General features: G+C 50.4%; 1 protein-coding gene across 1 annotated transcript in view; it reads left to right on the forward strand.

Moving 5' to 3' along the window:
* ASH1L (ASH1 like histone lysine methyltransferase) overlaps window positions 1-27708 on the forward strand; it is a 66756-nt gene that overhangs the window by 38020 nt on the left and 1028 nt on the right. The window contains exons 7-27 of the mRNA XM_064638389.1: window positions 2871-2965; window positions 6743-6816; window positions 8375-8420; window positions 8659-8767; window positions 9212-9418; window positions 10379-10525; window positions 12736-12844; window positions 13030-13191; window positions 13379-13473; window positions 13713-13870; window positions 14895-15047; window positions 15481-15535; window positions 15627-15759; window positions 16955-17203; window positions 18462-18548; window positions 18823-18913; window positions 23339-23477; window positions 24132-24304; window positions 25430-25596; window positions 26494-26534; window positions 27149-27450. Coding sequence (XP_064494459.1) covers window positions 2871-2965; window positions 6743-6816; window positions 8375-8420; window positions 8659-8767; window positions 9212-9418; window positions 10379-10525; window positions 12736-12844; window positions 13030-13191; window positions 13379-13473; window positions 13713-13870; window positions 14895-15047; window positions 15481-15535; window positions 15627-15759; window positions 16955-17203; window positions 18462-18548; window positions 18823-18913; window positions 23339-23477; window positions 24132-24304; window positions 25430-25596; window positions 26494-26534; window positions 27149-27450 — 2792 coding nt within the window. The remainder of the gene's footprint in view (window positions 1-2870; window positions 2966-6742; window positions 6817-8374; window positions 8421-8658; window positions 8768-9211; window positions 9419-10378; window positions 10526-12735; window positions 12845-13029; window positions 13192-13378; window positions 13474-13712; window positions 13871-14894; window positions 15048-15480; window positions 15536-15626; window positions 15760-16954; window positions 17204-18461; window positions 18549-18822; window positions 18914-23338; window positions 23478-24131; window positions 24305-25429; window positions 25597-26493; window positions 26535-27148; window positions 27451-27708) is intronic.

Consider the following 27708-nt stretch of genomic DNA (forward strand, 5'->3'; position numbering starts at 1 on the left):
TTTAGCGTATTTCCTTTTTTATTTCTACTTTCCTTTTGATATTTCCTTTCAATATTTAATTTCCTTCTAATATTTCTGCTTGCTTTTGGCATCTCAGCCCTTCCCTCTGAAGCCCCTGGAGCCTTGAGGCCCTTTATGCTCTCACTTATGGCCAGGGCTGACCCAGGAGGGTCCACAGAGCCTGGAGGAATTCATGGGATATTCTGTGTTTTCAGATAATCACCTCCTTCATTTCCCTTTCACTCTGGGCTCCTCCTTGTAATTTATTCATTGTAGTTTTATTTTTCCATTTGCACAGAATGTGGGTGTGTTAAAGGGCTGCACATTTAGGTTGAATTAAATCATCTTCCTTATGGAATGTTTTCCCTTTTCTCTCTGCCTTTGGTTTAAGGGTTTGCTTGCCTCTTGGGCACACTTTGCCTCTTCAAAATCCCTATTTCCTCTTAATTAGACCTTGCTTTCCAGGTCCTGTCAGTAGTTCTTTTAAGGCCTTTCTCTGCCAGTTGTGGAGATTTGGTGCAGCACAACCTGGAAGATGAGAGGGGTGGGCAGGGTTTGGGTTTGGGGCATTTTGTTGGGGGGGTTTTAATCCCCCTAATTAAGCCTTTTAATCCAAGGTTTAGTAACTTGTACTTGTGGAACAGGTACCAGAAATCCAGAAAGGTTAAGAAGAGAATATAAACCACAAATTATTGCCATCAGTTCTGTTTCTGACCTTCAGAGAATCCTGGAATGCTTTGGGTTGGAAAGGACCTTAAAGATCAACTGATTCCACCCCCTGCCCTGGGCAGGGACACCTTCCACTGGCCCAGGTTGCTCCAAGCTCCATCCAGCCTGGCCTTGGACACTTCCAGGGATCCAGGGGCAGCCACAGCTTCTCTGGGCAACCTGTGCCAGGGCCTCCCCACCCTCCCAGGGAAGGATTCCTTCCAGATTATTTCCAGTTGTTGGTATCTGTATCACAAAACCTGTTTTTAACTTGCATTTTCCATTCACAAGTTAAACAATATCCCATTTTTGGTCGAGTCAGCCTGCAGTTGTACAGCCAGTTATTAAAGTAAATCCCTTAAAAAGCTTCAGGACACTTCAGCAGGCTTCCATATGATTTAGTCTTTGGTATATTTGACATTTAGAAGCCTCTTCTGGATGTTGCAGCACTAAATATAACCACCTCAGGTTTTAATTTCCAGGGGCTGTCGGTGGCCAGGAGCTGTTTGTAAAGGCCAGGTTTTGGAGCTGACACCTGCCTGACCCACCCAGCCTCTCTGAGTTCGTATTCCTGCTCTCCCCTTCTGTAAAACTGCTTTTTAAACTCTCACTTCTGTTCTCTCCCTGGTGAACAACCTTCTGAAGGGCAGCACAGGGACATTTGCCCTCAGCAGAGCAGGAGAGCACGTCCAGTTCCTCAGCCAGAACCCACCAGATGTGATTTCTTGGGTGTCTTTTATTTGTGTAGGGTTAGTTGTTGCTTTTGTATCATGTGCTGGGCATGTAAAGATGATGGTGTCCCGTGAGGTGTTGCTTGAGAAAAAGAGAGGGGGGAAAAATGAGAAAAAGAAGAAAAAAAAAAAAGAGAAAAAGAAAAAAAAAAGCGAAAAAGAAAAAAGAGAAAAAGAAAAAAGAAAATGAAAAAAGAGGAAAAAAAAGAGAAAATGAAAAAAGAGAAAAAGGAAAAAAGAGAAAAAAGAAAAAAAAGAGAAAATTAAAAAAAGAGAAAAAGAAAAAAGAGAAAATGTAAAAAGAGAACAAGAAAAAGAAAAAAGAGAAAAAGAAAAAAAGACAAAAAGAAAAAAGAGAAAAAGAAAAAAAGAGAAAATCAAAAAAGAGAAAAAAAGAGAAAAAGAAAAAAGAGAAAAAAAGAGAAAAAGAAAAAAGAGAAAAAGAAAGAAAAAGAAAAAAGAGAAAGAAAAAGAGAAAAAGAAAAAGAAAAAAAGAAAAAGAAAAAAGGGAAAAAGAAAAAAAAGAGAGAAAAAAGAGGAAAGAAGAAATAAAGATGAAAAGAAGAAGAAAAGAGAAAAACAAAGAAGAAAAGAGAAAAATGCCCTGTGGGAGGGCTGTGATCAGTGTGTGTGACAGGCACCCTGGCAGTCAGGTTTTGGGGGCTGTTTCTGTTGTTGTTCTCTTGCCTGATGTCCCAGAGGTGACTGAAGCAGAGAAATGTCCTTTGACCAGCCCAGAGCTGTGTCCTTTGCCAGGGCAGGTGTTTGTTCCCTCAGTGACATTCTCCTTGTGTCCCTGTCACCCAGAGCTGTGTCCTTTGCCAGGGCAGGCGTTGGTGCCCGTGTGACGTTCTGGTTGTGCCCCTGTCACCCAGAGCTGTGTCCTTTGCCAGGGCAGGCTTTGGTTGTTCCCGTGTGATGTTCTGGTTGTGTCCCTGTCACCCAGAGCTGTGTCCTTTGCCAGGGCAGGCGTTGGGTGCCCGTTGTGACGTTCTGGTTGTGTCCCTGTCACCCAGAGCTGTGTCCTTTGCCAGGGCAGGCTTTGGTTGTTCCCGTGTGACGTTCTGGTTGTGTCCCTGTCACCCAGAGCTGTGTCCTTTGCCAGGGCAGGTGTTTGTTCCCGTGTGACGTTCTGGTTGTGTCCCTGTCACCCAGAGCTGTGCCCTTTGCCAGGGCAGGTGTTTGTTCCCGTGTGATGTTCTGGTTGTGTCCCTGTCACCCAGAGCTGTGTCCTTTGCCAGGGCAGGGGTTTGTTCCCGTGTGACGTTCTGGTTGTGTCCCTGTCACCCAGAGCTGTGTCCTTTGCCAGGGCAGGTGGTTGTTCCCGCTGTGACATTCTCCTTGTGTCCCTGTCACCCAGAGCTGTGTCCTTTGCCAGGGCAGGTGGTTGTTCCCGCTGTGACATTCTCGTTGTGTCCCTGTCTCCCACAGCCCCAAGAGCCGCCTGATCCAGCTGAAGAAGGAGAAGCTGGAATACACCCCGGGGGAGCACGAGCACGGGCTGTTCCCTGCCCCCATCCACGTCGGTGGGTACCGGGGGGGTTTGGTTGTGGGGTGAGGTGGGGATCCCCTGCACTGCCCAGCTCTCTGCTCTCTCCCTCTTCCCTCTTTTTGATCCTTTTGGTCCCCCCTGAACTCTGCCCACAGCCACATTCAGCTCTCTGTGCTCCCCAGTGCACAAGTTGGGGCTCAGGAGGCTTTTCTTGACTTGCCACGTGAGCTTTGTTTTCATTTTTTGAAATGCCAGTCTGGTGTTCAAACCTGCTTTAGCTGTGATAACCCTCAGATGAAATGCAGAGCAAGAGTCTCCTCCTCAGAGTAAAGCTGCAGCAGAGTAGCCAGAGACAATCATGACCGTTTGTTAAATCCAAAAAGCTGAGCATGGAATAATAAATTCCCACTTGTCCCTGTGTCTGACCTTAAACATGGATAAAAGGGTGGAAGAATGAAAAGCTTTGCTGTTATCTGGGTTTTTATTTTATCCCCATTCTTAGGTGTTGGGTAGGACAAAAATGGGATTTAGGGTTTCACAGAATCACAGAATCATGGAATGGTTTGGATTGGGAGGGACCTCAAAGCTCATCCAGTGCCACCCCCTGCCATGGGCAGGGACACCTTCCCCTGGCCCAGGTTGCTCCAAGTCCCGTCCAACCTGGACATTTCCAGGGAAGTGCCTGTGGAAAGAAGCTGTAACCCAAGTCTAGCCCAGGCACTTGGAGCTGCTGGAGCTTGGGATGCTGCTCCCAGGGATGGGCTGTCCCTGAGCTCCCAAAGTGCAGCTCCCATCATTTCCCAGGATGAACCAAGGCTGAGTAACTTCTCAGGTAATTGTTTCAGCTTTTGAAGTGCCGTGGTTTCTTGCTGCAGGTCCCATCATGCCAGGCAGGTTTGGGACATTTCTCTTTGTTCAGCAGGAATATTTGTCCCATCCAACACTCCCGTATCACTGGCTTGTCTTCTTCAGCTGAGAAGTTTTGCTCTCCCAGCGAGGCAGAAGAGTTGGCCAGATCTGTGTGAATCAGGGACCACAGAGCAGGTTTCAGAGCTGAAGGTGGTGATTAAAGTTCTCAGCATTCTCCCAAACCTGCCCTCTGTCAGTTCTGTTGGAATGGGGGTCATCAAACCTTCCCGTGGCCGAGGCATCTGCCAGGACACTCCGACTCCCGGTGTTTGTGCTGCTGCCACATTCCAGCTCCTGCCCTGGGACTGAGCTGCTCCCAGGGCTCCATCCAGGGCACTGGGGATGGTTTAACCCCGGAGCAGTGGCCAGCTTTGGACTCTGCCAGGGCACTGCACTTGAGGGGGGGGAAAGGGACCTTCCCCTGCTCCAGGCTCGGTGCCAGGGCACCTGAAAGAGCCCTTTGTTTGGGCTGCTGAGGTCACAGGAGTGAAAGCAAATTCCCAGCAGATTTAGCTCTTTCCTGGAACCTTGTAGGGATGAATAAGGCATTGAAAATGAAAAGTAATTTAGGGGGGAATTGTAAGGAAAACATTACCATTTTTATTTTCCAGTGGAGAGGGGGTGTGTGTGAATTTATATGGAACCATTGCTGGAGGAACATAAAGGCACTTGTTGGGAGTGAGAGAAGCTGGGAAAATCAGACCTGGGAGTGACACCTCATCCTGCTCACTGCATTTTTGGGACACAGGATTCCAGCAAAACGATCAGAGAATGTTTAATCTTGGCTAGAACTCAGCAGTGTCAGCCCTGGGGTCTGGAATGAATGATGTCATGGGTCAGGGTCCTTTTGGGGTGACAGGGAATGTCAGAGCAGAGCCAGAATCTGCAGTGAAAGCACCGAGTTCTGTCTGAAACAGTTTCAGTTATTGCTGAAAATACAGAGCATCTTGAAGCCTTTCCAAAACATTGGGGAATGTGTTTGCCAAGTCTGAATTCATTCTTAAATCTCTTCTGGTAAAGGTCACAGGAACAGGCTTGGAGGCTATTTTTAAACCTGATTTGATTTCTTTGAGTGCAGTGTTGGGATTTACCATCGTGCTGGGGCAGTGCAGCAGGTTTGTCCTGTGCTGAAGCCTTGGGTTGTGCACAGGAGAGTTCAGGGGAACCTGTCGGCCTTGAGCTGTCTCATGGAGAAGGCACAGGGTCACTTCACAGGGCTGTGGTCACTTCTGTCAGGTGTTGTGGTCACTTCACAGGGCCATGGTCACTTCTGTCAGGTGTTGTGGTCACTTCACAGGGCTGTGGTCTCTTCTGTCAGGTGTTGTGGTCATTTCCCAGAGCCGTGGTCACTTCTGTCAGGTGTTGTGGTCACTTCACAAGGACTGTGGTCACCTCTGTCAGGTGTTGTGATCACTTCAGAGGGCCGTGGTCACCTCTGTCAGGTGTGGTCACTTCCCAGGGCTGTGGTCACCTCTGTCAGGTGGTGTGGTCACTTCACAGGGCCATGGTCAGTTCTGTCAGGTCACTTCACAGGGGTGTGGTCACCTCTGTCAGGCGTTGTAATCACTTCACAAGGACTGTGGTCACTTCTGTCAGGTGTGGTCACTTCACAGGGCTGTGGTCACTTCTGTCAGGTGGTGTGGTCACTTCACAGGGCTGTGGTCACCTCTGTCAGGTGTTGTGGTCACTTCACAGGACTGTGGTCAGTTGTGTCAGGTGTTGTCACTTCCCAGGACTGTGGTCACTTCTCTCAGGTGTTGTGGTCAGTTGTTTCAGGTGCTGTTGTCCCTTCCCAGGGCTGTGGTCAGTGGTGCCAGGTGTTGTCTCTTTGCAGGGCTGTGGTCACCTCTGTCAGATGTTATGGTCAGTTCTCTCAGGTGCTGTGGTCAGTTCTCTCAGGTGTTATGGTCAGTTCTCTCAGGTGCTGTGGTCAGTTCTCTCAGATGTTATGGTCAGTTCTCTCAGGTGCTGTGGTCAGTTCTCTCAGGTGTTATGGTCAGTTCTCTCAGGTGCTGTGGTCAGTTCTCTCAGATGTTATGGTCAGTTCTCTCAGATGTTATGGTCAGTTCTCTCAGGTGCTATGGTCAGTTCTCTCAGGTGCTGTGGTCAGTTCTCTCAGGTGTTATGGTCAGTTCTCTCAGGTGCTGTGGTCAGTTCTCTCAGGTGCTGTGGTCAGTTCTCTCAGGTGTTGTGGTCAGTTCTCTCAGGTGCTGTGGTCAGTTCTCTCAGGTGTTATGGTCAGTTCTCTCAGGTGCTGTGGTCAGTTCTCTCAGATGTTATGGTCAGTTCTCTCAGGTGCTGTGGTCAGTTCTCTCAGGTGTTGTGGTCAGTTCTCTCAGATGTTGTGGTCAGTTCTCTCAGGTGCTGTGGTCACCTCTCTCAGTGCTGTGGTCAGTTCTCTCAGGTGTTGTGGTCAGTTCTCTCAGATGTTATGGTCAGTTCTCTCAGGTGCTGTGGTCAGTTCTCTCAGGTGCTGTGGTCAGTTCTCTCAGGTGTTGTGGTCAGTTCTCTCAGATGTTATGGTCATTTCTCTCAAGTGTTATGGTCAGTTCTCTCAGGTGTTGTGGTCAGTTCTCTCAGGTGTTGTGGTCACCTCTCTCAGTGCTGTGGTCACTCATGCCAGGTGCTGTTGTCCCTGCCTGGCACTGTGGTCGGATCTGAGCCAACACCTTCCCTGCCCGTCCCTGGCAGGTCCCACCTGAGCAGGGCAGGAGAGCAGAACACAGACACACAGGCTCTTCCCCGGGCCTGCCCCGACAGACAGAATGTTCTGGGAGGCTCCTGCTCCCCTGTGTCCCTTCCCGAGGCCCTGCCAGACCCTGGCGAGGTGCCTGGAGCGGCTCCCGTTCTCCGGGGACACGTGGAGATGAGTGTGTGCCACTTACCAACCTTTCTGTTCCAGGAAAGTACCTCAGACAAAAGAGAATTGACTTCCAGCTGCCTTACGACATCCTCTGGCAGTGGAAACACAACCAGGTAGGAGATAAAAAGCCAAGATTGGGATCAGAAGCCTTAGAAAGGAAGCGGCAGCACACGAGAGCTGTGTTTGCACATCCTGCCTGCTGGGGGATATCTTGTTGCTGCCACTGTGTGAGGAGAGAAAGGATTTGCAGATTTGCATATGTGTTTAATGTGGATAATTCCCATTATTCCCCTCTCTTGCAAAATAGCAACCCCGGGAGTTTGTGCTGGCAAAAGCCCTGGATTTGGCTGCAGACTCTTATTTTGGCGGCGCTGCCTCGTGCAGGGAGCTGGTTCCAGACACGCCCCGGGAGAATTCGGGTGTTCTGCCAGCAGCACTGAGGAATCTCAGCCCTTATTTTCCTTGGATCCGTCCCAGCAGAGTGGAATTTATTTTTCACTTGCAAGCTGAAATTTTCCTGCTGAGGGAAGAGAAGGAACCGTCGGACGGGCTCGTTCCCTTTAAAAGAGCTTTAAATATGTGCGGGCCTAAAAATAGGAGGGGTTTTTTGTTGTTTTCCCCTGAGAAGTTTCCACCGAGAGATTTACCACAGGATTTGAGGCTGGGGTGGGGGGAGTCTGTCCCTGGCTCTGTGGCAAGAAAGTGCTCTCAGCTGTGTAACTTGAGCATGTAAATTAGCAGGACAAATTCCCAGGTGCTGTGGCCCCTGGAATCTGATCCTCAAGTCAGGGGCCTTGGGGACACCTCAGCTGAGGGCACTTCCTTGCCCAGTGTTGACGCTGAGTTGCATCTGCCTGTCTCGTCTGCTCGGTATTCCATAAATAATAAATACATGGAATCTGTTTCCTTGGCATTTTCCATCTCTCCCTGGAATGTCAGAGGCCCCTGCAGAGGAGTTTCTCTGTGCAGGGGTGTGGAGGTGTCAGGGTCGTGCCTGTGTGTCACTGAGGGAGGGCTCTTAGTGCAGGAAGTGTGTGTGAAACACACACATAATTTCCAATTATTCCTCAAAGCTTGTCTGAAAGGCTGGAATATAACTGAAATTATTATGAATTGTGGTGTAAGCTTCCCTTTTCCCTCCTGCCATCTCCATCTGCAGAGGAAGTTCCTCTGATGAGAAGATGAATCTGCATTTCTCCCACCTGTACTCACAGTGTTCAGAGAACCCCTTAGATCAGAAAAGACCCTTGAGGTCGTTGGGTAGCTTTGACAAGCACCTTGATTTTTCTACCTCACTTTTTCAAGCATTGCCACGTGGTGACTCCACCAAAGATGGTTTCCCCAAAGCAGGTTTAAATAATTGCCCTTCTTTCCAGCCCTGTCCAGAGGAGCCTGTCCTTGGGACAGCTGGTTCCCACGTTGCTCTGGGCACACAGAACAAGCCATGGGGGGGACAAACTGCTCCAGTGTCTCATTAAACCCAGGTTCTACTTATTCACATCCTTTTTGTGACCTATTTGCTAATGCAGTCTGAGCCTAGGGAAGAGAATGCAGATTTCTAGGAATGATTACAGAACTGTTCCCTATGTAACAGAACATCATTTCCCTGATCCTTTTGAATAACAGATGCACTTATGCAATGTATTAAAATTTTCTTTCTCTTCCTTTCAGTTGTATAAAAAGCCAGATGTCCCACTTTACAAAAAAATCCGTTCTAGTAAGTAAAATCTTATTACTAAACTGTTAATTGTGGAATTTTCACATGACACCTCTTCTTTCTGTCCTGCTCTTTGTCCTGCCAAAGTCACTTCCACCTGCTTGGTTTTTTTTTGGTTTTTTTTTTTGCTTTATTTAATTGGGATGAAAATACTGTAGATAAGCAGTTCTGGTTTTTTCACCTGGGAAGAATTCTTTTCCCTGTTTGGGTTTGTTTTCTTTCTCTTTTTTTCCTACAGATGTCTACGTGGATGTCAAACCCCTCTCTGGCTACGAGGCCACCACCTGCAACTGTAAGAAACCAGAGGATGACAGTGGGAAGGGCTGTGTGGAGGATTGTCTGAACAGGTCAGAATGGCTTCCTTGGGTTATTTCACATCCTCTCTTAGGAAGAGAGTTGTGCTGGATGCAACCCCAGCAGGAAAGGCATCGTCACAGGGGTCCAGGCTCCTTCCTCCTGCTGGGAGGGAAAATTCCCAGTCTGAGCATCTGGGGGTCCCACTGACACCCCCCAGGCTGAGCTCCCCGCTCCAGGGGATTCCTCAGCACTGCCAGAGAAACAATCCCTTTAAAATTAACAATCCCCCTCTTCTCCAGGGGAAGATCCCAGTAAAAGCTCCATTTTACCCTTTGAGTATCAGTGAGAGCCAGGCTGGGAATCACTGCGGGAATTCCCCCTTGGAAACAAACAGCGTTGCAGTTCCTCAGCACCTTTTGTTTCATTTGTTATTGTTGGTTTGTGTCTTTCCCAGCTCTCAGAGTGCTCTCTCCCTCCCCTGTTGTGTGTTTCAGGATGATCTTTGCAGAGTGTTCCCCCAACACGTGCCCCTGTGGGGAGCAGTGCTGCAACCAGCGCATCCAGAGGCACGAGTGGGTGCAGTGCCTGGAGAGGTTCCGGGCCGAGGAGAAAGGATGGGGTATCCGTACCAAAGAGCCCCTGAAAGCAGGACAGTTTATCATTGAATATCTGGGAGAAGTTGTTAGTGAGCAAGAATTCAGGTAGAAATATTTATTTGCTGCTTTGGCGTGGAAGGCTCAATGAGTGACTTTGGCATCTGTGGTCGTGGGGGGGGTATCCTTAGACAGGAACAAAGGGGGGGATAAGGAATCCTGTTCTGGTCACAGCCAGAAGGGAGGCTTAGAATTCCCATTTTTAGATCAATCAAGTTGTTCTCAGTTCAATGGAGAGGAGTTTGAATGAGTGTTTGGAATGAATTCTGTGCCTCATCTGCCCTGTAAATGTGAAATGCTGCGAGTGACTGTGAGTCCAAATGAGAGCTGTGCAGGATTTGGACGGTGCCAGGTACAACTGAGGGGCAGAGTGGGACTGGAAGGGACATGGGCTTTTGCAGGTGGGTGTGAAGTTAAAAAGAAACCAAGTGGGAGCATTAATAACCAATGAAAGAAAGAAATTGTCTTGTTCACTCTGTAGCATCGTGGGATATTTGAGGTTGGAGGGACCTGCTGCTCTCAGAGCTCCACCAGAAGGCAGCTGCAGTCTCCTCATACAGAGATAACCACTAACACTGACTCCTGTCACTGTGCTCCTGTGATCCATGGATGTGATTCCAGAAACTGTCCAGCCCCCAGGAAGCAGCTGGTTGTTGTCCACGTGCATACACAGACACCCCAAAGAATGTATACTTGCATTTTCTCTTCCATACACAGGTTATCACCATGAAATGTGTACACATAATCTGCAGAACCCAAAAGGGAGCATTCCAGAAGAGCAAATTTCTAAATTCTAACCCAAGCTCTGTCAGTGGCCTTGACTTATAAAAATAGGTACAATCATGGTTTTCCTCCCTCTCTAGGTGTACGGCTCTGTAAAATGTAAAACATTACTTTTATCCTTCCAAACCCCCTCTGAGAACTCCCGAACGTGCTCTTGCTGTGCCGCTCCCCGTGTGCCGAGGGGGGGACAGGCAGAGTGACGGGGGCTCCCTGTGTCCCCGGCAGGAACCGCATGATCGAGCAGTACCACAACCACAGCGACCACTACTGCCTGAACCTGGACAGCGGGATGGTCATCGACAGCTACCGCATGGGCAACGAGGCTCGCTTCATCAACCACAGCTGCAACCCCAACTGCGAGATGCAGAAATGGTGAGCGGGGGCCTTCTGCTCCCTGGGAACCCGGGGCACCCGGGCTGAGAGAACCGGAGCAGCTGAGGGGGTCTGAGCTCAGAACAGGGAGGGGAGGGGTGTCAATAATCCTCAGACCTTAGAATCATGGAATCAGCTGGGTGGGAAGGGACCTCCCAGATCATCCAGTCCAACCCTTGATCCAACCCCGCCGTGGTTCCCAGCCCATGGCACTGATGCCACATCCAGTCTGTCCTTAAACACCTCCAGGGATGGAGAATCCACCACTTCCCTGGGCAGCCCATTCCAATGGCTGATTACTCTCTCTGTAAAGAAATTCTTTCTAATATCCAACCTAAACCTCCCCTGGCACAGCTGAAGACCCAGCCCTCTTGTCTTGCTGATCATTGTCTGGGAAAAGAGACCAACCCCCACCTGGCTCCCCCCTCCTGTCAGGAGTTGTGCAGAGTGAGGAGGTCTCCCCTGAGCCTCCTCTTCTCCAGGCTGAACAGCCCCAGCTCCCTCAGCCTCTCCTCACAGCACTTGTGCTCCAGTCCCTTCCCCAGCCTCGTTGCTCTCCTCTTCACCTGCTCCAGCCCCTCCATGTCCTTCCTGAGCTGAGGGCCCAGAACTGGACACAGCACTCCAGGGGTGGCCTCACCAGTGCTGAGTCCAGGGGCAGAATCACTTCCTTGGACCTGTTGGCCACCCTGTTCCTGAGCCAGGCCAGGATCCATTGGCCTTCTTGGCCACCTGGGCACACTCTGGCTCCTGTTCAGCCTCCTGTCAATCCACACTCCCAGCTCCCTCCCTGCCTGGCTGCTCTCCAGCCCCTCTGTCCCCAGCCTGGAGCGCTGCAGGGGGTTGTTGTGGAGTGTTTGCAAGGGCTTTGCAAACAAGGTCTAAGTTTTCTGGCAAGGCAAGCCCAGCACTGCTGGTTGTCACACTGCAAATGTTGAAGGCCAGGTAACACTGTCAACTCCTCTATGTGTGTATATTCTTTCTTCCTGGCAGTACAAATATTTTTAACACAGACAAAGGGGGAAACAGTGGGATTGCAGCCCAGCCTGTGTCACACCAGCACTGGTATGGTGGCATTTTCTCTTCTGTGCACAGGTTATCAACAGTGCAGTGTGAAATGCAGGGCCAGGCTAGGAGGAAATAAGTGCTGAGGGATTTGTAGTGAATGATTTACAGGGAAGTAGCAGATGGTGGTGACAGGAATCACTGTGGGGACAGTGCAGCAGAGTAGCTCGTGTTTCCCAGATAATTCTGGTGGATTTAAGCACTAGTAATCAAGTTTTAAATTTGAAAATCCAACACAAAATGAATGAAAGAATTGGGAGGGGACTCTGCCCCTCTGTTCTGCTCTGCTCTGGTGAGAGACCCCACCTTGGGTCCTGCCTCCAGCTCTGGGGTCCCAGCACAGGAAGGACATGGAGCTGTTGGAGCAGGTCCAGAGGAGGCACCAAGGGGATCAGAGGTGGAGCAGCTCTGCTGGGAGGAAAGGCTGGGAGAGTTGGGATTGTTCAGCCTGGAGAAGAGAAGCTTTGGGGTGACCTGATTGTGGCCTTCCAGTGCCTGCAGGAGCTACAGGAAAGATGGAGAGAGACTATTTCCAAGGGATGGAGGGACGGGACAAAGGGGAATGGCTTCAAATTGACAGAGGGCAGGGTCAGATGGGATATTGGGAAGAAATTCCTCCCTGTGAGAGTGGGGAGACCCTGGTATGAGTTGCCCAGAGAAGCTGTGGCTGCCCCTGGATCCCTGGAAGTGTCCAAGGCCAGGTTGGACGGGGCTTGGAGCAAGCTGGGCTGGTGGAAGGTGTCCCTGCCCATGGCAGGGGGTGGAACAAGATGAGCTTCAGGTCCCTCCCAACCCAAACCATTCTGTGGTTCTGTGATTTTGAGATGAGTTTGATGCTCAGTGGAAGATTTCAGTCTAGGAGGGGGCCTGAGTGCTGGCAGTGGACAAGCTGATTTCTTGTGATAGCCAGGACAGTTTGTAGCTTTTCCTGAAAGCACAACTTCCTCCTCTCTGTAAATGTTGTGTTCACTTTTTGGCCTTCAGGGTTTATTGTAACAGAGAAATGAGAGAACTGTACAGGTGAAGAACAGGCAGGACCCAGGGTGCAGCAGAAGTGTTGCTTCCTGTCTCTGACACTCCCAGTGTGTGGACAGAGAGGATTCCAGGTGTAATCCTGGGGAATCTTTGCTGGTGTTTCCCTGCAGGTCCGTGAACGGTGTTTATCGGATCGGGCTCTATGCACTCAAGGACATGCCTGCTGGGACTGAGCTGACCTACGACTACAACTTCCACTCCTTTAACGTTGAAAAGCAGGTAAAGATCCCACGGGGAGACCTTAACAAAAGTGTCACCCAGGGCCAACAGTTCTGTGAAGCCGAAGGTCCGTTAACAAAACCTGTCGCGTTGTATTTGGCACAAGAGGTTCTTTGGAATGCTGAGGGAGAATCGAAATCTTTGGGGGTTTATTTAATTTGTTTTTTTCTTTCCCCCCCCCAAAGCAACTCTGCAAATGTGGCTTTGACAAATGCAGAGGGATAATTGGGGGGAAAAGTCAGCGCATGAATGGACTTTCAAGCAAAAGCAACCAGCCTGTGAGCACCCACAGAAGGCCTGGACGGTCGAAAGAGAAGAGGAAGTCAAAGCACAAATTAAAGAAGAGGGTAAGTGTTAAAGACAGAGTTTGGGTGGGTAGAGGTTAATGGGAAATCAGTCTGTGCCATCAGACCAAAAACTGGTGTATCTGTACAGCAGAGCAGTGCTGCAGGTTCTGTCTCAGGGACTGCTCTGAGTGCTTTGCTGAGCTCTTGGCACAGTTTTTCCTGTCTATCAGAACCATCTGTTTTCCAGAGGGGCCACATCCCTGAGGAACCCAGTGAAAGTGTGAACGCCCCGACCAGGCTGACCCCTCAGCTGCAGATGAAGCCCATGTCCAACAGGGAGAGGTAAGGGAGGGTTTCTGGGGGACTGGCCTCAGAAATGGAGTGTTGAGCAAACACTGGTGCATCATGAAATGCCTGAGGATGCAGCTCTGAGTTCCCCTCTGACCCAGCCAGGCTGGAGTTCCTCCCCACTGAGCAGAGGAGGCACAGAGTGTCCCTCTGAATATCCAGCTTCTCCCCCGCGTTAGGGAATTCATTTCTCAGTAAAGAGTGGTCCTTGCATCCCTTTCTAATCCCCGTAGGAATTTTGTGCTGAAACACCACGTCTTTCTGGTACGAAACTGGGAGAAGATCCGACAGAAGCAGGAGGAGGTGAAGCACGTCAGTGACAACATCCACAGCACGTCCCTGTACACCCGCTGGAACGGGATCTGCCGGGATGACGGGAACATCAAATCAGGTGAGGCCACGCAGGGGCTGCCCTGGGGACCCAGGTGGGGTTTAACCCCTGTATAAATCCGGTGTAGGGTCACTACAAGATCCATACACCTGCTGTAAGAGGTGCAGGGGATGCTGCTCGGGTAAAGGCACTCAGGGGTCTCCTGAATCCTGGTAGGAGGTGCCGCGTCTGGTGTTTCATCAGGAGGGGTTTGTCAGAGCGTGGTATTTAACATTGTGCCATGGTCTAGTTGACAAGGTGTTGGTCTTGGAGGTCTTTTCTAAATGGTTCTAGGATATAATTCTGTGATATGAGGAAGAAATTCTTCCCTGTGAGGGTGGGGAGGCCCTGGCACAGGTTGCCCAGAGAAGCTGTGGCTGCCCCATCCCTGGAAGTGTCCAAGGCCAGGTTGGACAGGGCTTGGAGCAACCTGGGCTAGTGGAAGGTGTCCCTGCCCATGGCAGGGGGTGGAACAAGAGGATCTGTGAGGTGCCTTCCAACCCAGACCATTCCATGACTCTGTGATTCCATGACCATCCATGGTTGGGTCCTGACAGAGAGGGGCTGTTTCCTGCTCTCTGTATCCCTAGACCAGAAACAGTTGTGCTGACTTTGAAAATTGTCATCTATCCTCATAATTTTAGAGCTTTTTGGCTCTAAATGGGAATGGGACAAAATAAAACTATCAGGGGAAAATTAACCCTGCTCCAAAAAGGAGGACCATCATCCTCCCAGCCAGGCAGGATTGGGCCCCCACTGTCAGGTGCAGGAGAAGGTGGGCAGTGAGTGTTTGGGGTGAACTCAATGACATGTTTTATTTGCTCCAGCAACATAAAACATTCCAATAACCAGCTGATTAAACTGATTAAAATTTAAGTTTAGAGCCCTGAGCAGTGAGGGCCGACTTGGGAACGGCAGCCGACGCCTTGTGCTGCTCCAGCAGCTCGGGAGCCGCGTTAATCTCAATAACCACGGGGGGAGGTGCTGTGATTTACTCTCTGGCGGGTTTTTTGTTTAGAGGTGACTCTTTTCTGCCCTCCCCCAGACGTGTTCATGACCCAGTTCTCAGCCCTGCAGACGGCCCGCTCGGTGCGGACGCGGCGCTTGGCGGCGGCCGAGGAGAACATCGAGGTGGCTCGTGCTGCCCGCCTGGCACAGATCTTCAAGGAAATATGTGACAGCATCATAGCCTACAAAGGTGAACCTGGCACTCCTTAAAAAAAATCTCCACGGGGATGTTTTCAGCCTCTGGAACAACGGACTCTCAGAATAGAAGATACTAGAAAAAGATGGGATGTTGAAGAACTCTTTTTTTTTTCTTTCCTGCTTACCTATAATCACTTTGTTTTATCCTCAACCCCCTCCTCTGCCACCAGAACCCTCATATGTTGCTGTCCTTTAAAACTGATTTTTCAAAATTTCAGCAAAAATCAGAGTTGCAAGGACACTGTCCTTCATTTTGATACCTGTGGTCTGATTGCAGCCACCAGCGTCTAGAAATGCAGAAGCATTTTAATTTCCCGTGGCTCAGTTAGCAGAAAAGCCTTTTTCTAACCCAGATTGAATGTTAGTTACTTGTATTTTTAAGTTTTACTCCAGGAATGTCCCTAAGCTGTGTGTCCCTGTTGCAGATTCCTCCAGGCAGGCGCTCGCAGCTCCTCTCCTGAACCTGCCCCCAAAGAAAAAGTAAGTGCTGCCTTCCCCAAGCATTCCCTGATGGATTTGCCTGGTTGGAATTGCTCAGGAATGTGACACTGTGCCAATGTTCCCTCTGTAGAAATGCAGACTATTACGAGAAGATCTCTGACCCCTTGGACCTCGCCACCATTGAGAAGCAGATCCTGACTGGCTACTACAAAACTGTGGAAGCTTTTGATGGGGACATGCTGAAGGTGTTCAGGAATGCAGAGGTGAGGCTCCCTCTGGCCTGAGAGCAGGGATGTGACCTCCTTTAGTGCTCTTGCTGACTTACAGTAGCAAAGGAAGAGAAATATCTTGGAGGAGGAGAACTTGTGCTGATCTGTTCCTGGTGAGCCCTCGAGAGCAATCCATGTGCTCTTTGATTGCCTTAGGTCAGGCAGAGAGAAGGTCAAGGACATGCATGAATAGCTCACCTAAACAAATTCCAGTTCCTTCTGGAAGCAGCACCTTGTTCTTCAGTGTCAGATGTCAGAGAATCACAGAATCATGGAATGGTTTGGGCTGGAAGGGACCTTAAAGATCATCCAGTCCCACCCCTCTGCCCTGGGCAGGGACACCTTCCACTGTCCCAGGTTGCTCCAAGCCCCATCCAACCTGGCCTTGGACACTTCCAGGGATCCAGAGGCAGCCACAGCTTCTCTGGGCAACCTGTGCCAGGGCCTCCCCCTCACAGCCAAGAATTTCTTCCATAGAGCCAACCTAAATTTAATCTGTCATTGTGAAGCCATTCCCCTTGTCCCGTCACTCCAGTTCTTGAGGAACAGCCCCTCTTCAACCTCCTTTTAGCCCCTTCAGACACTGGAAGGTGCTGTGAGTTCAGCACACAACCTTCTCTTCTCCAGCCTGAACATTCCCACCTCTCCCAGCCTGTCTCCAGAGGGGAGGTGCTCCAGTCCCCTTATCAACTTCGTGGCCTCCTCTGGGCTTGCTCCAACAGCTCCATGTCCTTCTGATGTTGGGGGCACCAGAACTGGCCACAATATTCCAGGTGGGGTCCAGGAGAGCAGAGTAGAGGGGCAGAATCCCCTCCCTGGGCCTGCTGCCCACTCTGCCTTGGATGCAGCCCAGGATCCCCTTGGTTTCTGGGCTGTGCGGGTACAGGGACGGGGCAAGCTGAGTTTTTGGTCACCCATCACCCCCAAGTCCTTCTCAATCCCTTCTCCCCCCACCTGGTGAGAATAAGGAGTGGGATGGAGAGGTGCCCCCCACATTTCAGAGGATCAGCCGGGTCAGAAAAGCCCTCTGAGCTCACCGAGCCCAACCTTCGACCCCACAGCCCCTCGTGTGGTGTTTGGGGCACGGCTCAGGGCAGACCCAGACCCCTCCCGGGTGCATGTGGACGGGGGCACTCCCTGAAAACACAGGGCTCGGAGACGAAGCCCTCGCCGTGTGTTCTCCCCTCAGAAATACTACGGCAGGAAGTCCCCCACGGGCCGCGACGTGTGCCGGCTGCGCAAGGCCTACTACAGCGCCCGGCACGAGGCGGCCGCGCAGATCGACGAGATCGTGGGCGAGACGGCCAGCGAGGCCGACAGCAGCGAGACCTCGGTGTGCGACAAGGACAATGGGCACGAGAAGGACGAGGACGTCATCCGCTGCATCTGCGGCCTCTACAAGGACGAGGGGCTCATGATCCAGTGTGAAAAGTGCATGGTGAGGCAGGGCAGCCCACAATGGAATCCCTCTCTTTTTCTCTTCTCCACCACCAGCAGTTTCCATGTAGTCAGTGCATGAATTACCTCTGCAGCCCTTCATTTCCTCTCCCAAATTATGGAGGTGCTGTTTTCACAGAGGAAATGCAGCTTGTATTTCTGTGTAGAGGAGCCAGAACTGCCCTTGGGAGAGAAATTTATTTCAACAGTTTGGGGTTTCCACTGCATCTGTGGCCTCTACAAGGACAAGGGTCTCATGATCCAGTGTGAAAAGTGCATGGTGAGGCAGGGGCAGCCCAAAATGGAATCTCTCTCTTTTTCTCTTCTGCACCACCAGCAGTTTCCATGTAGTAGCATAAATTACCTCTCCAGCCCTTCATTTCCTCTCCCGAATTATGGAGATGCTGTTTTCACAGAGGAAATGCAACTTGTATTTCTGTGTAGAGGAGCCCTTGGGAGAGAGAAATTTATTTCAACAGTTTGGGGCTTCCACTGCATCTGTGGCCTCTACAAGGGTGAGGGGCTCATGATCCAGTGTGAAAAGTGCAGATCCAGTGTGAAAAGGGAACCCAAACCACAGCCTGCTCTCTTTTCTCCATAACCAGCAGTTTCCATGTAGTCAGTAGCATGAATTACCTCTGCAGCCCTTCATTTCCTCTCCAAAAGAGTGGAGATGCTGTTTTCACAGAGGAAATGCAGCTTGTGTTTCTATGTAGAGGAGCTGGAACTGCCACAGCTCCTGCCCTTGGGAGGGAGAAATGAATTTCCACAGTTTTAGGCTTCCACTGCATCTGTGGCCTTAAAAAGGAGGAGGGGCTCATGATCCAGTGTGAAAAGTGCATGGTGAGGCAGGGGAGCCCAAAATGGAATCCCTCTCTTTTTCTCTTCTCTGTGACCAGGAGTTTCCATGTAGTCAGTAGCATGAGTTACCTCTCCAGCCCTGCATTTCCTCTCCAAAAGAGAAGTTGTGTGTTCTAAGGAAATGCAACTTGCATTTCTGTGTAGAGGAGCTGGAACTGGCACAGCTTCTGCCCTTGGGAGAGAGGAATTAGATCCAGCAGTTTTGGGCTTTTACACACACAGTTGCCTGGGGATCCTGTCTGTCTTCTGATGTGCTGTGAAACAGTTCAAAGAAAATCTCAACTTTCCTTTCTGAAGCTTATTGTCTTGCTCTCCTTAATGTGTTTTGAGAAAAGGCAGCTTGTACACACAGCCTGTGCCAGGACTCTGACTGAGCTGGGCTGTGCCTGTTTCCCCAGGTCTGGCAGCACTGTGACTGCATGGGTGTGAACTCGGACGTGGAGCACTACCTGTGTGAGCAGTGTGAGCCTCGGGCTGTGAGCAGGGTAAACTCTCCTTCCTTAACACACTTATAAACTGAAGCAGCTCCTGCATTTGTATTTATTGGGGGTGGTAAATGCTGGGTTCTCACTTTCTTACGTTTCTCTTAATTTTTCTCACTTCTTAAGTTTCTCCCTTCCTGTGTCTGCCTTGGTTTGGGTTCAGTCCCGGGAGGGGTCAGTTCTTCTCTGCATGATTCCAAAAGGGTTTCAGCCCCATTTTGGGACTGATGATGTTGGGCAGCTCAGGATTCCCTTCCTTTTTTGTGTTTCCCTGCAGGAGGTCCCCATGATCCCTCGGCCCCACTATGCCCAGCCTGGCTGTGTTTATTACATCTGCCTGCTGAGGGACGACCTGCTGCTCCGCCAAGGTACTGCTGGGCTTCCCCCACAGTGGGCAGGGATTTCTGGCATCACCCTGTCAAAAATCCTCTCGTTTTTCACAAGTGGAAGCTGCTCTCTGTGATGCTGGGAATGACACACAGTGAAAGCTCTCCCAGGCTGTTGATGGAGAAATGTTAATTACCTTGAGTGCAGACTCCTCTGGCCAGGGGAGGAAGATGCTGAGCCAACTGCTGGTAGTTAACATTTACAAGTAAAGGCCAAGAAGGCTGTTAGACCTTCAGTATTTTGGTGCAGAATGGTCATTAAAACACTTAGCTCATTGCTTGTGTGTTCCCTAAAGCTTATCTCTCTAGACAGTGCTCTGAAGCCCCAAATCTCTCCCAGGCAGCTGCCAAAGCCACATAATTCAGTTCACTGATAAGTACTTTTAAAATTCATCCTAGAGATACACACAAGGTTAGAAAAAAGCCTTTATCATTATGAAGGAGCTACTCTTAAATGAGTAAAACCAGCTGATATGTTTGCTAGAGGGGAATAGAAGGGACTTCAGGAAAGTGGAGAATTAAAAAAAAAAAAAAAGGTCAAAGAACAGCATATTCTTTTTCCCATTTGCAGGATTCTGGAGTTTCATTTAGTCTTCCTTGGTGGTGGTTGCTCTGCACTGTCCTCTCCAGAGTTCAGCCATTGGGTTTCTCATGTGTTTTTTTGCTGGAGAGTAACTCACTTGCCAGGGCTGTGTCAGAGCTGGATTTCATGTTCTCAGTTGGAATGGGTGACATTTGATCTGGGGTCTGTGGCATCTTCCAGGCATTCAGAGCACTGAGGGCATTTTTGTCATGACACATTGGGTTTTACTCGGGTACCCCTGATCTGATCTTGGTGACTTTAATTAGAGAAATGTCCTTTAATTAGAGAAATGTCCTTTAATGAGGGAAATGTCCTTTAATGAGGGAAATGCCCTTCTTGTGGCTGAGCCCTGCATACCATTAGCAGGGGACAGAGGGGACCAAACTGCCACTCTTGGGCCCCAGATGCCCCTGCAGGTACAGGGGATAGATTAAGCAAGTTGTACAACCAGAAGGTGCTGGGAAGGAACACACAACTCCAGCAGGAGGAGGGAAAATCCGTGGATTCGTTGCTGGTCTTGAGTTCCCCACCCAAAGTTCTGAGGCACAACCACAGGACCTGCTGTGCTGAGGGTGTATCAGGCACTTAAACAGAGGGAGAAACAGCTTTTTACTCCCTCTGGTTTCTAAAAGGCCCCCTAATCACACATTCTGAGTCAAAAACATGGCCTTACACACAGAAAGGTGTGTGGATTTACATTTTTCCTGGGTGTTGTGTATTGGAAAAAGCCTGGAAACACAGTTGGGGCTCCCAGCCTGCCTAGGTGAGCTGCACCCTGGACTTCTCTGCCACTTCCAAGCTTGAGAGCTGATGTTTTGGAGGAACAAGGGTGAAAAGCTGTGTGAGTGGGCACACTCTGCTGTGACCAAATCCCTCTCCTTCAGAGGGGTCTCAGTCCGTGGTCAGAGAACTTGTTTTTTGATTTCTTGGCAATTCTGCTGGAGGTTGTTGGGTTACACCACAGCTTCCTCTACCAGAATTCCCCAGCACCTAAACCCAGGAGATGATGGGTATAGATCTGATCAGCTGGTCCATCACATCCTGCAGAGGGAACACGGAGTTCTGCCTCAGATAGGAGCTGACAAACTGGAGTCAGAACGGATCCTGGAAAACCCACAGCCAGGAACTGCCCCTTGTCATCACCCCCAAGGCACCAGCAACAACTGCTGTGTTTCTTCCTTGGAAAACCCCCTTTTTGGGGCAGAGGGGCAGCTGGTTCATAGTCAGGAACCTCTGGATAAGCTGGAATTGGAATCATCTTTCCTGATCCTTTGGGCTGGAGAGCATTTGTGTGCATTTCTTCCCGAGTGCTCCTATTTCAGTCAGGCACAAGAAGTGCTGGGTTTGCTTTATTCTCCTGGAAGAGGTCAGGACGAAGGGTTGAAAACAGCTCATTTAAAACTAGGTGGTTTAAAATTAAATGGCTTTATTTACATTCTGCTTGGGGCCAGCAGCTGCTCTCAGCATGGACCTCTTCATGAGTCTTTTATGGAACCCTCCTCCCTAATTCCTGTGAAAGTTCCCCTTAGTGCTGTGAAGGGAAGCTGTTGTTATTCCAGCTTTAGTTCAGGCAGTAATAAGACACTGAGCTGTGTGCTGTGATCACCATGCTGGAGGGAAGGGATGGATCCAGAGGGACCTGGGCAGGCTGGAGAGGTGGGACCATGTGAAGCTCATGGAGCTCAACAAAGTGAAGTGCAGGGTCCTGCCCCTGGCCTGGGACAATCCCAGGCACAGCCAGGCAGGCCTGGGAGGGGATTCTGCCCCTCTGCTCTGCTCTCATGAGACCTCACCTGGAGCACTGTGTCCAGGCTGCCCCCAACATCAGAAGGACATGGAACTGTTGGAGCAAGTCCAGAGGAGGCCACAAAGTCAGTGAGGGGACTGGAGCCCCTCCCCTATGGAAACGGGCTGGGAGAGCTGGGAATGTTCAGCTGGAGAAGGGAAGGTTGTGTGGAGACCTCAGGGCACCTTCCAGGGTCTGAAGGGGCTGCAGGGAAGCTGGAGGGGACTGTCCATCAGGAACTGGGGTGACAGGACAATGGGAGTGGCTTCAGACTTAAAGAGGGCAGGGTTAGGTGGGATATTGGGAAGAAATTCTTCCCTGGGAGGGTGGGGAGGCCCTGGCACAGGTTGCCCAGGTGGCTGCCCCATCCCTGGAAGTGTCCAAGGCCAGGTTGGACAGGGCTTGGAGCAGCCTGGGCTAGTGAGAGGTGTCCTGCCCATGGCAGGGGGTGGCACTGGGTGAGCTTTAAGGTCCCCTCCAGCCCAAACCATTCCATGATTCCCTGATTCTCAAAGCTGCTGCAGTGGGTGAGCACAGGCTCATCCCCAGCCTGGCCCTCTGCTCTGTGCAGGTTTGTGTCAGTCTGTCTTCAGACCATTTTGTACTTAATCCAGCTGGAATAAAACTCCCTTTCTCCATCCTACAACTTCCTACAAGCTACTATTTGTTTACTAGGAATCCTGGTTATCCCAAAGGTTTCAGAGCTGGCTCCATGGCAGTGCCTGTGTGGAACCTCATCCCCTCTGGTTTAACTTGGAGGTTATATTTTTCCATAATGTTTTGTGTCCACTGTTACAGCAACAGGGACAACATCAAACCTAAAAGTGATTTTTGCACATGAGGAGTCCTTAGGAGCATCTTTTACACTTAGACCAGATTGATAAGTGAGAATATATTTGTAAAAATAGAATTACTCATCCTTCACTTTAATCCTAAACTTGGTTATAACAAAACTGAGGTGTTGATGGACCTGAGGCCACGTTTCCCTGGCATTTTGTTCCTAAGTTATGGAAGTTACAGCAACAGAACCTGCTAATGAATAACAGCAATATCCATGGAAGGAAAACAGCCACAACTGCACATACCCAAAACCAGGGGGAAAGAAATAGGGGGAAAAAACCAGGAGTCATTGCAATGTAATGAAAACAGAAGAAAAATGTTCTACATGAGTCAAAAAGGCCAAGGGAGCATCAGAAATTGTTATGCACAAAGTAACAGAGTGACTGTGCCATTCTTTTTATGACTTGGGACCTCCCAGGTTTTTGTTCCTTGTGAGGTAAATGACAAGAGATGGAAGCTCTTCCATCCCTGCAAGTGTCCAGGGCCAGGTTGGATGGAGCTCTGAGCAGCCTGGGCTGGTGGAATGAGGGGGTCTTTAAGGTCCCTTCCAACCCAGGTCATTCTAAGATTCTGTGATTTCACAGATCAGAGCAGAAAAAAGTAAAGAGTTAATTCACTCATGGGACAGAATTGATAAAGAGAAGTTTAGGGACCTCTTTAGGGGTTGCACTTGGCAAAGACTTTTTGAGTTGCCAGCAGTGCCATTTTGTTCAGCCCTTTTTGCATTCTCTGCCTTTCCTGAGCTCTGCATCTCATTGGAATTCTGCTGGAATAACCAAAGGCTTGGGGCTTGTTGGGCCAGGATTTATTTTCTCAATAATAATCTTCCCTCTGAGTATCTTCTCTCTCAAAGATTTATTCTTTAAACATTGAAGCCACTGCTAATTCCTACACATTTTCCTAACCACAGCTGACTTTGTTCCATATCCTTTGGTCTGTCATCGTAGATTTTGACTGAAAACAGGTTGTTTTCAGTCTGGGCATGGGAAGTTATGGGTATTTCCCCTGTAAAGCTGTTGTGAGAAACATCACCATGGCCTTTGCAGGTTCTGCGGTGGGTTTGCATCGTTCTGTAAATCCAACATCAGGGACCTGTCACGTTGGTTCTGGTGACACCTTTATTTGCTCCTCTGGTTTTGGAGAGCTGGGAACACGCCCAGCCCTTCACAGGTGTGTGTTTTGTCTCGCCCTGTGCCAGGTGACTGTGTGTACCTGATGAGGGACAGCCGCAGGACCCCCGACGGGCACCCCGTGCGTCAGTCGTACCGGCTGCTGTCCCACATCAACAGGGACAAACTTGACATCTTCCGCATCGAGAAGCTCTGGAAGAACGAGAAGTGAGTTCAGCCCCCACACACCCCACCTGTCAGGGCACAGGGCTTCCATGGAAGTCCTGTCATGGCTTAAAGAGGCAGGAGTGAGCACGTGGTGTGGGTGCAAAGGGGATTCACCTGTCTCTGCTTGTGCTTGTGGGAGCTTGGAGGTTTGAGGTACAAGCTGATGGGCTTTCCTCAGTGTTGGAGCAGGCTGAGGGTTCCCAGTGGCAGCTGTGAGGTGGTTCAGTGCCTGTGACAGCAGCACAGTCAGTCACAGTCACAGTCAGTCACAGCCACAGTGTGCTGTGCCCATGGAAACCACGCCGGGGGTGTTTGATGGGAACAGAAATGAGACACAAGGCAAAGGGAGCCCCAGAAATTGTTATGTGCAAACCAGCAAAGGGATTGTGCTGCTCTGTAACCTCCCAGGGTGTCTGTCTCGTGCTCTGTGCTGCTCTCACATCCCGTGGCACACAGAGGATCCCACGGGATGAGCAGGACAATCAGATCTGAACCATCTTTTCTGTGACCAAAGCCCTGCCCACCCACAGAGGACTGCAGGGGTGACTCCCCTTCCCATCACAGTCATTGCCAAAGTGCAAGAGAGACAATTCAGAATGGAGGAGGGCATGAAGTGAAGTTGTACCAGGGGCTCATTTCTGTTTCCCCCCCCAGGGAGGAGCGTTTTGCCTTTGGCCACCACTATTTCCGTCCACACGAAACCCACCACTCCCCGTCCCGCAAGTTCTACCACAACGAGCTCTTCCGGGTCCCGCTCTACGAAATCATCCCCCTGGAGGCCGTGGTGGGCACGTGCTGTGTGCTGGACCTGTACACCTACTGCAAGGGTGAGGGCAGGACACGGGACACGGCCCCGGGAATTTGGGCTGTCGTGGTTCAACCCCCGTGGGCAGCTCAGAGCGGCCACGGTGGGATGAGAGGGGGGGCTGGAAAAAGGTAAAATCCCAGGGGTTGGGATAGGAATAGCTGGTTGAAATAAAGTAAAATGTAATAATAATAATAGCAGGAGTAGTAATGGAAAGGGAGATTGCAGAAAGAAAGAGAGGTATCCAGTACCTGAAGTGGCTACAAGGAAGCTGGAGGGGGACTCTCCATCAGGAACTGGAGTGACAGGACAAGGAGGAATGGCTTCAGACTGAAAGAGGGGAAATTTAGGTTAGATGAGGGGAAATTCAGGTTAGATATAGGGAAGAAATTCTTCCCTGTGAGGGTGGGGAGGCCCTGGCACAGGTTGCCCAGAGAAGCTGTGGCTGCCCCTGGATCCCTGGAGTGTCCAAGGCCAGGTTGGATGGAGCTTGGAGCAACCTGGAACAGTGAAAGTTGTCCCTGCCCATGGCAGGGGGTGGAACAAGATGGTCTTTAAGTCCTTTCCAACCCAAACCATGCCATGATTCCATGAATAAACCCCTGGAAGCACAGTACAGTCCCCATGTGATGCCTGGGCCAGGAACTTCTGAGCACCAACCAAACATCAGGGTGTGACCAACATTATCCTCATCCCAGGCACAGCTGAACCAGCTACTGGGGCAAAATTCACTTTACTCCAGCAGGAACCAGGACATGCACTGGAACAATCCTGCTGTCCAAAGGCCATGGGGGATGTTTGCCATGAGGCCATGTTTGCCATGAGGCCATGTTTGCTGAGGACACACAGTGGCTTTGCCCCAGGACAGGGATTCCTATTTTAAGAGGGACAACACTGCTGGAATTGTGGTGGGCAGGGAAGAGAAAGTGATGGCAGTGGATAATTGTTTTTGTGGAAGTTTGGCTGCTGTGTGATCAGAGTGTGTGGATTCTCCCCTGGAATTGAACCAGCAGCATGTCCTGTTGTGGTTCCAAAGGAGAGCAAACGGGGACACTCCGACACTCCAGCGCTGGGCTGGGGCAAAGCACGTGTTTCCCCCTCAACCTGATGGCTGTTCTTTCCTGTGTGCTTTGTCCTGAACCCCCAGGGAGGCCCAAGGGGGTGAAGGAGCAGGATGTGTACATCTGTGACTACCGCCTGGACAAGTCAGCTCACCTCTTCTACAAGATCCACCGCAACCGCTACCCCGTGTGCACCAAGCCCTACGCCTTCGACCACTTCCCCAAGAAACTCACCCCCAAGAGAGACTTCTCAGTGAGTGGGGGTTCTCTCAGCTCCCTTACCTGTCGTTAGAAGGCTGGACAGGGTTTTGGAAAGCCCCTGAGTGTTGGTGAAGGAAGCTTGGTGAGCCCAAGGGAGCTGACCCCGTAGGTGGGGATCAGCCTCTGCTCCCGCAACAGGACGAGAGGAAACGGCCTCAAGCTGTGCCAGGGGAGGGTCAGGTTGGACATCAGGAGGAATTTCTTCATAGAAAGGATTGTCAGGTGAAGGGGCTGCCCAGGGAGTTTGGGGTCCCCGTCCCTGGAGGTGTCCCAGGAAGGACTGGTCGTGGCTCTCAGTGCTCTGGGCTGGGGGACAAGGTGGGGATGGGGCACTGGGTGGGCTGGATGATCTTGGAGGGCTTTTCCAACCTTAACAATTCCATGATTCTGTCAGCATGCACAGTCTGGGGGAAAAGCTGGCTTGAAAGCAAGCTGGGAAAGAAAACTGAGTGTAACAGAACCTGCAGTTGAGAGGCAAAGAGGTGCTGAAGGGGTGGGGATGGGTGAGCTCAGAGATGATCTCCAGGGCAGCACTGCCCTGTCTGAGCACAGAGATCTGCAAACCTTCTGTTCTCCCTGGAGCAGAGCTTTTTGTAGTGGCTTTGGAGGTGGTTCCAAACTTGTGCTGTGCAGAAAGCAAAGGGGATTTGTACCATGATGGTCTGTGGCTTGAAATTTATTTAGAAGATAGGAAAAATCGAGTAAGTCTGGCTCTGATTTGTCCTTATTACGTGATTATTCCTTCTCCTTTGGAGTTGTCTGATGTGTGAGACACGCCAGCATTCCCAGGGTGTCCTGCATTGGTATTTCCAGAGTGTTTGATAGACCAGCACTTTCTTCCACTGTGAATTTGCTTTGGTATTAACCACAATCTTTGTTGCTGTTGCAGCCTCATTATGTGCCAGACAACTACAAGAGAAATGGAGGCAGGTGAGTGTCACCTCCCAGATTGTTTGGGGAGAAGAGATGAGAGAATCCTGTTTGTGGTGTTCACTCTCCTCCTGCCCATTTCCCCTGGGGGTTGTGGAAACCTCGAGTTTAAATTATTTAAAGCTCTCTAAGCTTCCAGAGAGATAAAAGGGAACAAGGGAGGAGGGAGAGCCTAGAGAAGTGTTCCTTAATAATGCACATCAGGAAGAGAACAGGAGCCATTTGAAAGTCAGCAAAAGCAGCTGAGTGTGGAGCTGCCCAGCAGAGGAGGCTCCTCCTTCCCACATGGAGGAGCCCAGATCCCAGTTGTGCTGTTCCATGTCTGTCAGAGGCTGTAAAAACACCCTCCGAGGGCCGTGGCTGTTCCAGGAAAGCCCCAGTAAGCTCTGGGCTGAGCTTCTGGAGACAAAAACCTTCCCAAATGGAAATAAGAAGCCCTTTGTTTGTCACAGCTGCGTTTGTGGGGTGCAGACAAGGCTGGGGGGGGCCTGGGGGTGTGATGGGTGCAGGGACTGAGGGAAGTGCTGAGCTCCAGAGAGCAGTCCTGGCCTCGCCGGGAATCGGCCTCTTAGGTGAGGGTCTGAAAAAAACCTCTTCAAACCCTTCTCCTGCAGGTCATCCTGGAAATCAGATCGCTCAAAACCACAGATCAAAGACTTAAACCAAGAGGAGGACGCTCTGCCCCTGATGGAGGAGGTGCTGGGAGCCCCAGAGCAGGTGCCAGGGGAGCTGCCCGGCCCCGAGGAGCCCGACAAGGAGCCGGTGCCCAGCGAGGGCTGCGAGGCAGAGAAGAAGGGGGAGGAGGCCCCCTCGGACACGAGGCAGCTCTGCAGCCCCGAGGAGAGGAGGCACCTCCAGAGGGAGAGGCTGAACCAGATCCTGCTCAACCTCCTAGAGAAAATCCCAGGGAAAAACGGTGAGAGTTCAGGCTCAGGTCTGGGTTTGCTTCGCTGGGCGCTGTGTTGGTAAAATCATTGTGGTTTATTTAAAAATTTATTCATTTATTTATTTATTTATTATTTAAACAAAATTTATTTGTTTAAAATTAATTAATTTATTGCTGGTGGGCATTAGGAACAATCAGGTGGGGTTTTTTTGCAGCCACAGGAACAGGAATGCAAGTAAAACCCAAGGGAAGTTTCTTACCACTTGACACTGTTTTGTATAATATTTT

Source organism: Pseudopipra pipra, chromosome 29, assembly GCF_036250125.1.
Source record: "Pseudopipra pipra isolate bDixPip1 chromosome 29, bDixPip1.hap1, whole genome shotgun sequence".
Lineage (NCBI taxonomy): Eukaryota > Metazoa > Chordata > Aves > Passeriformes > Pipridae > Pseudopipra > Pseudopipra pipra.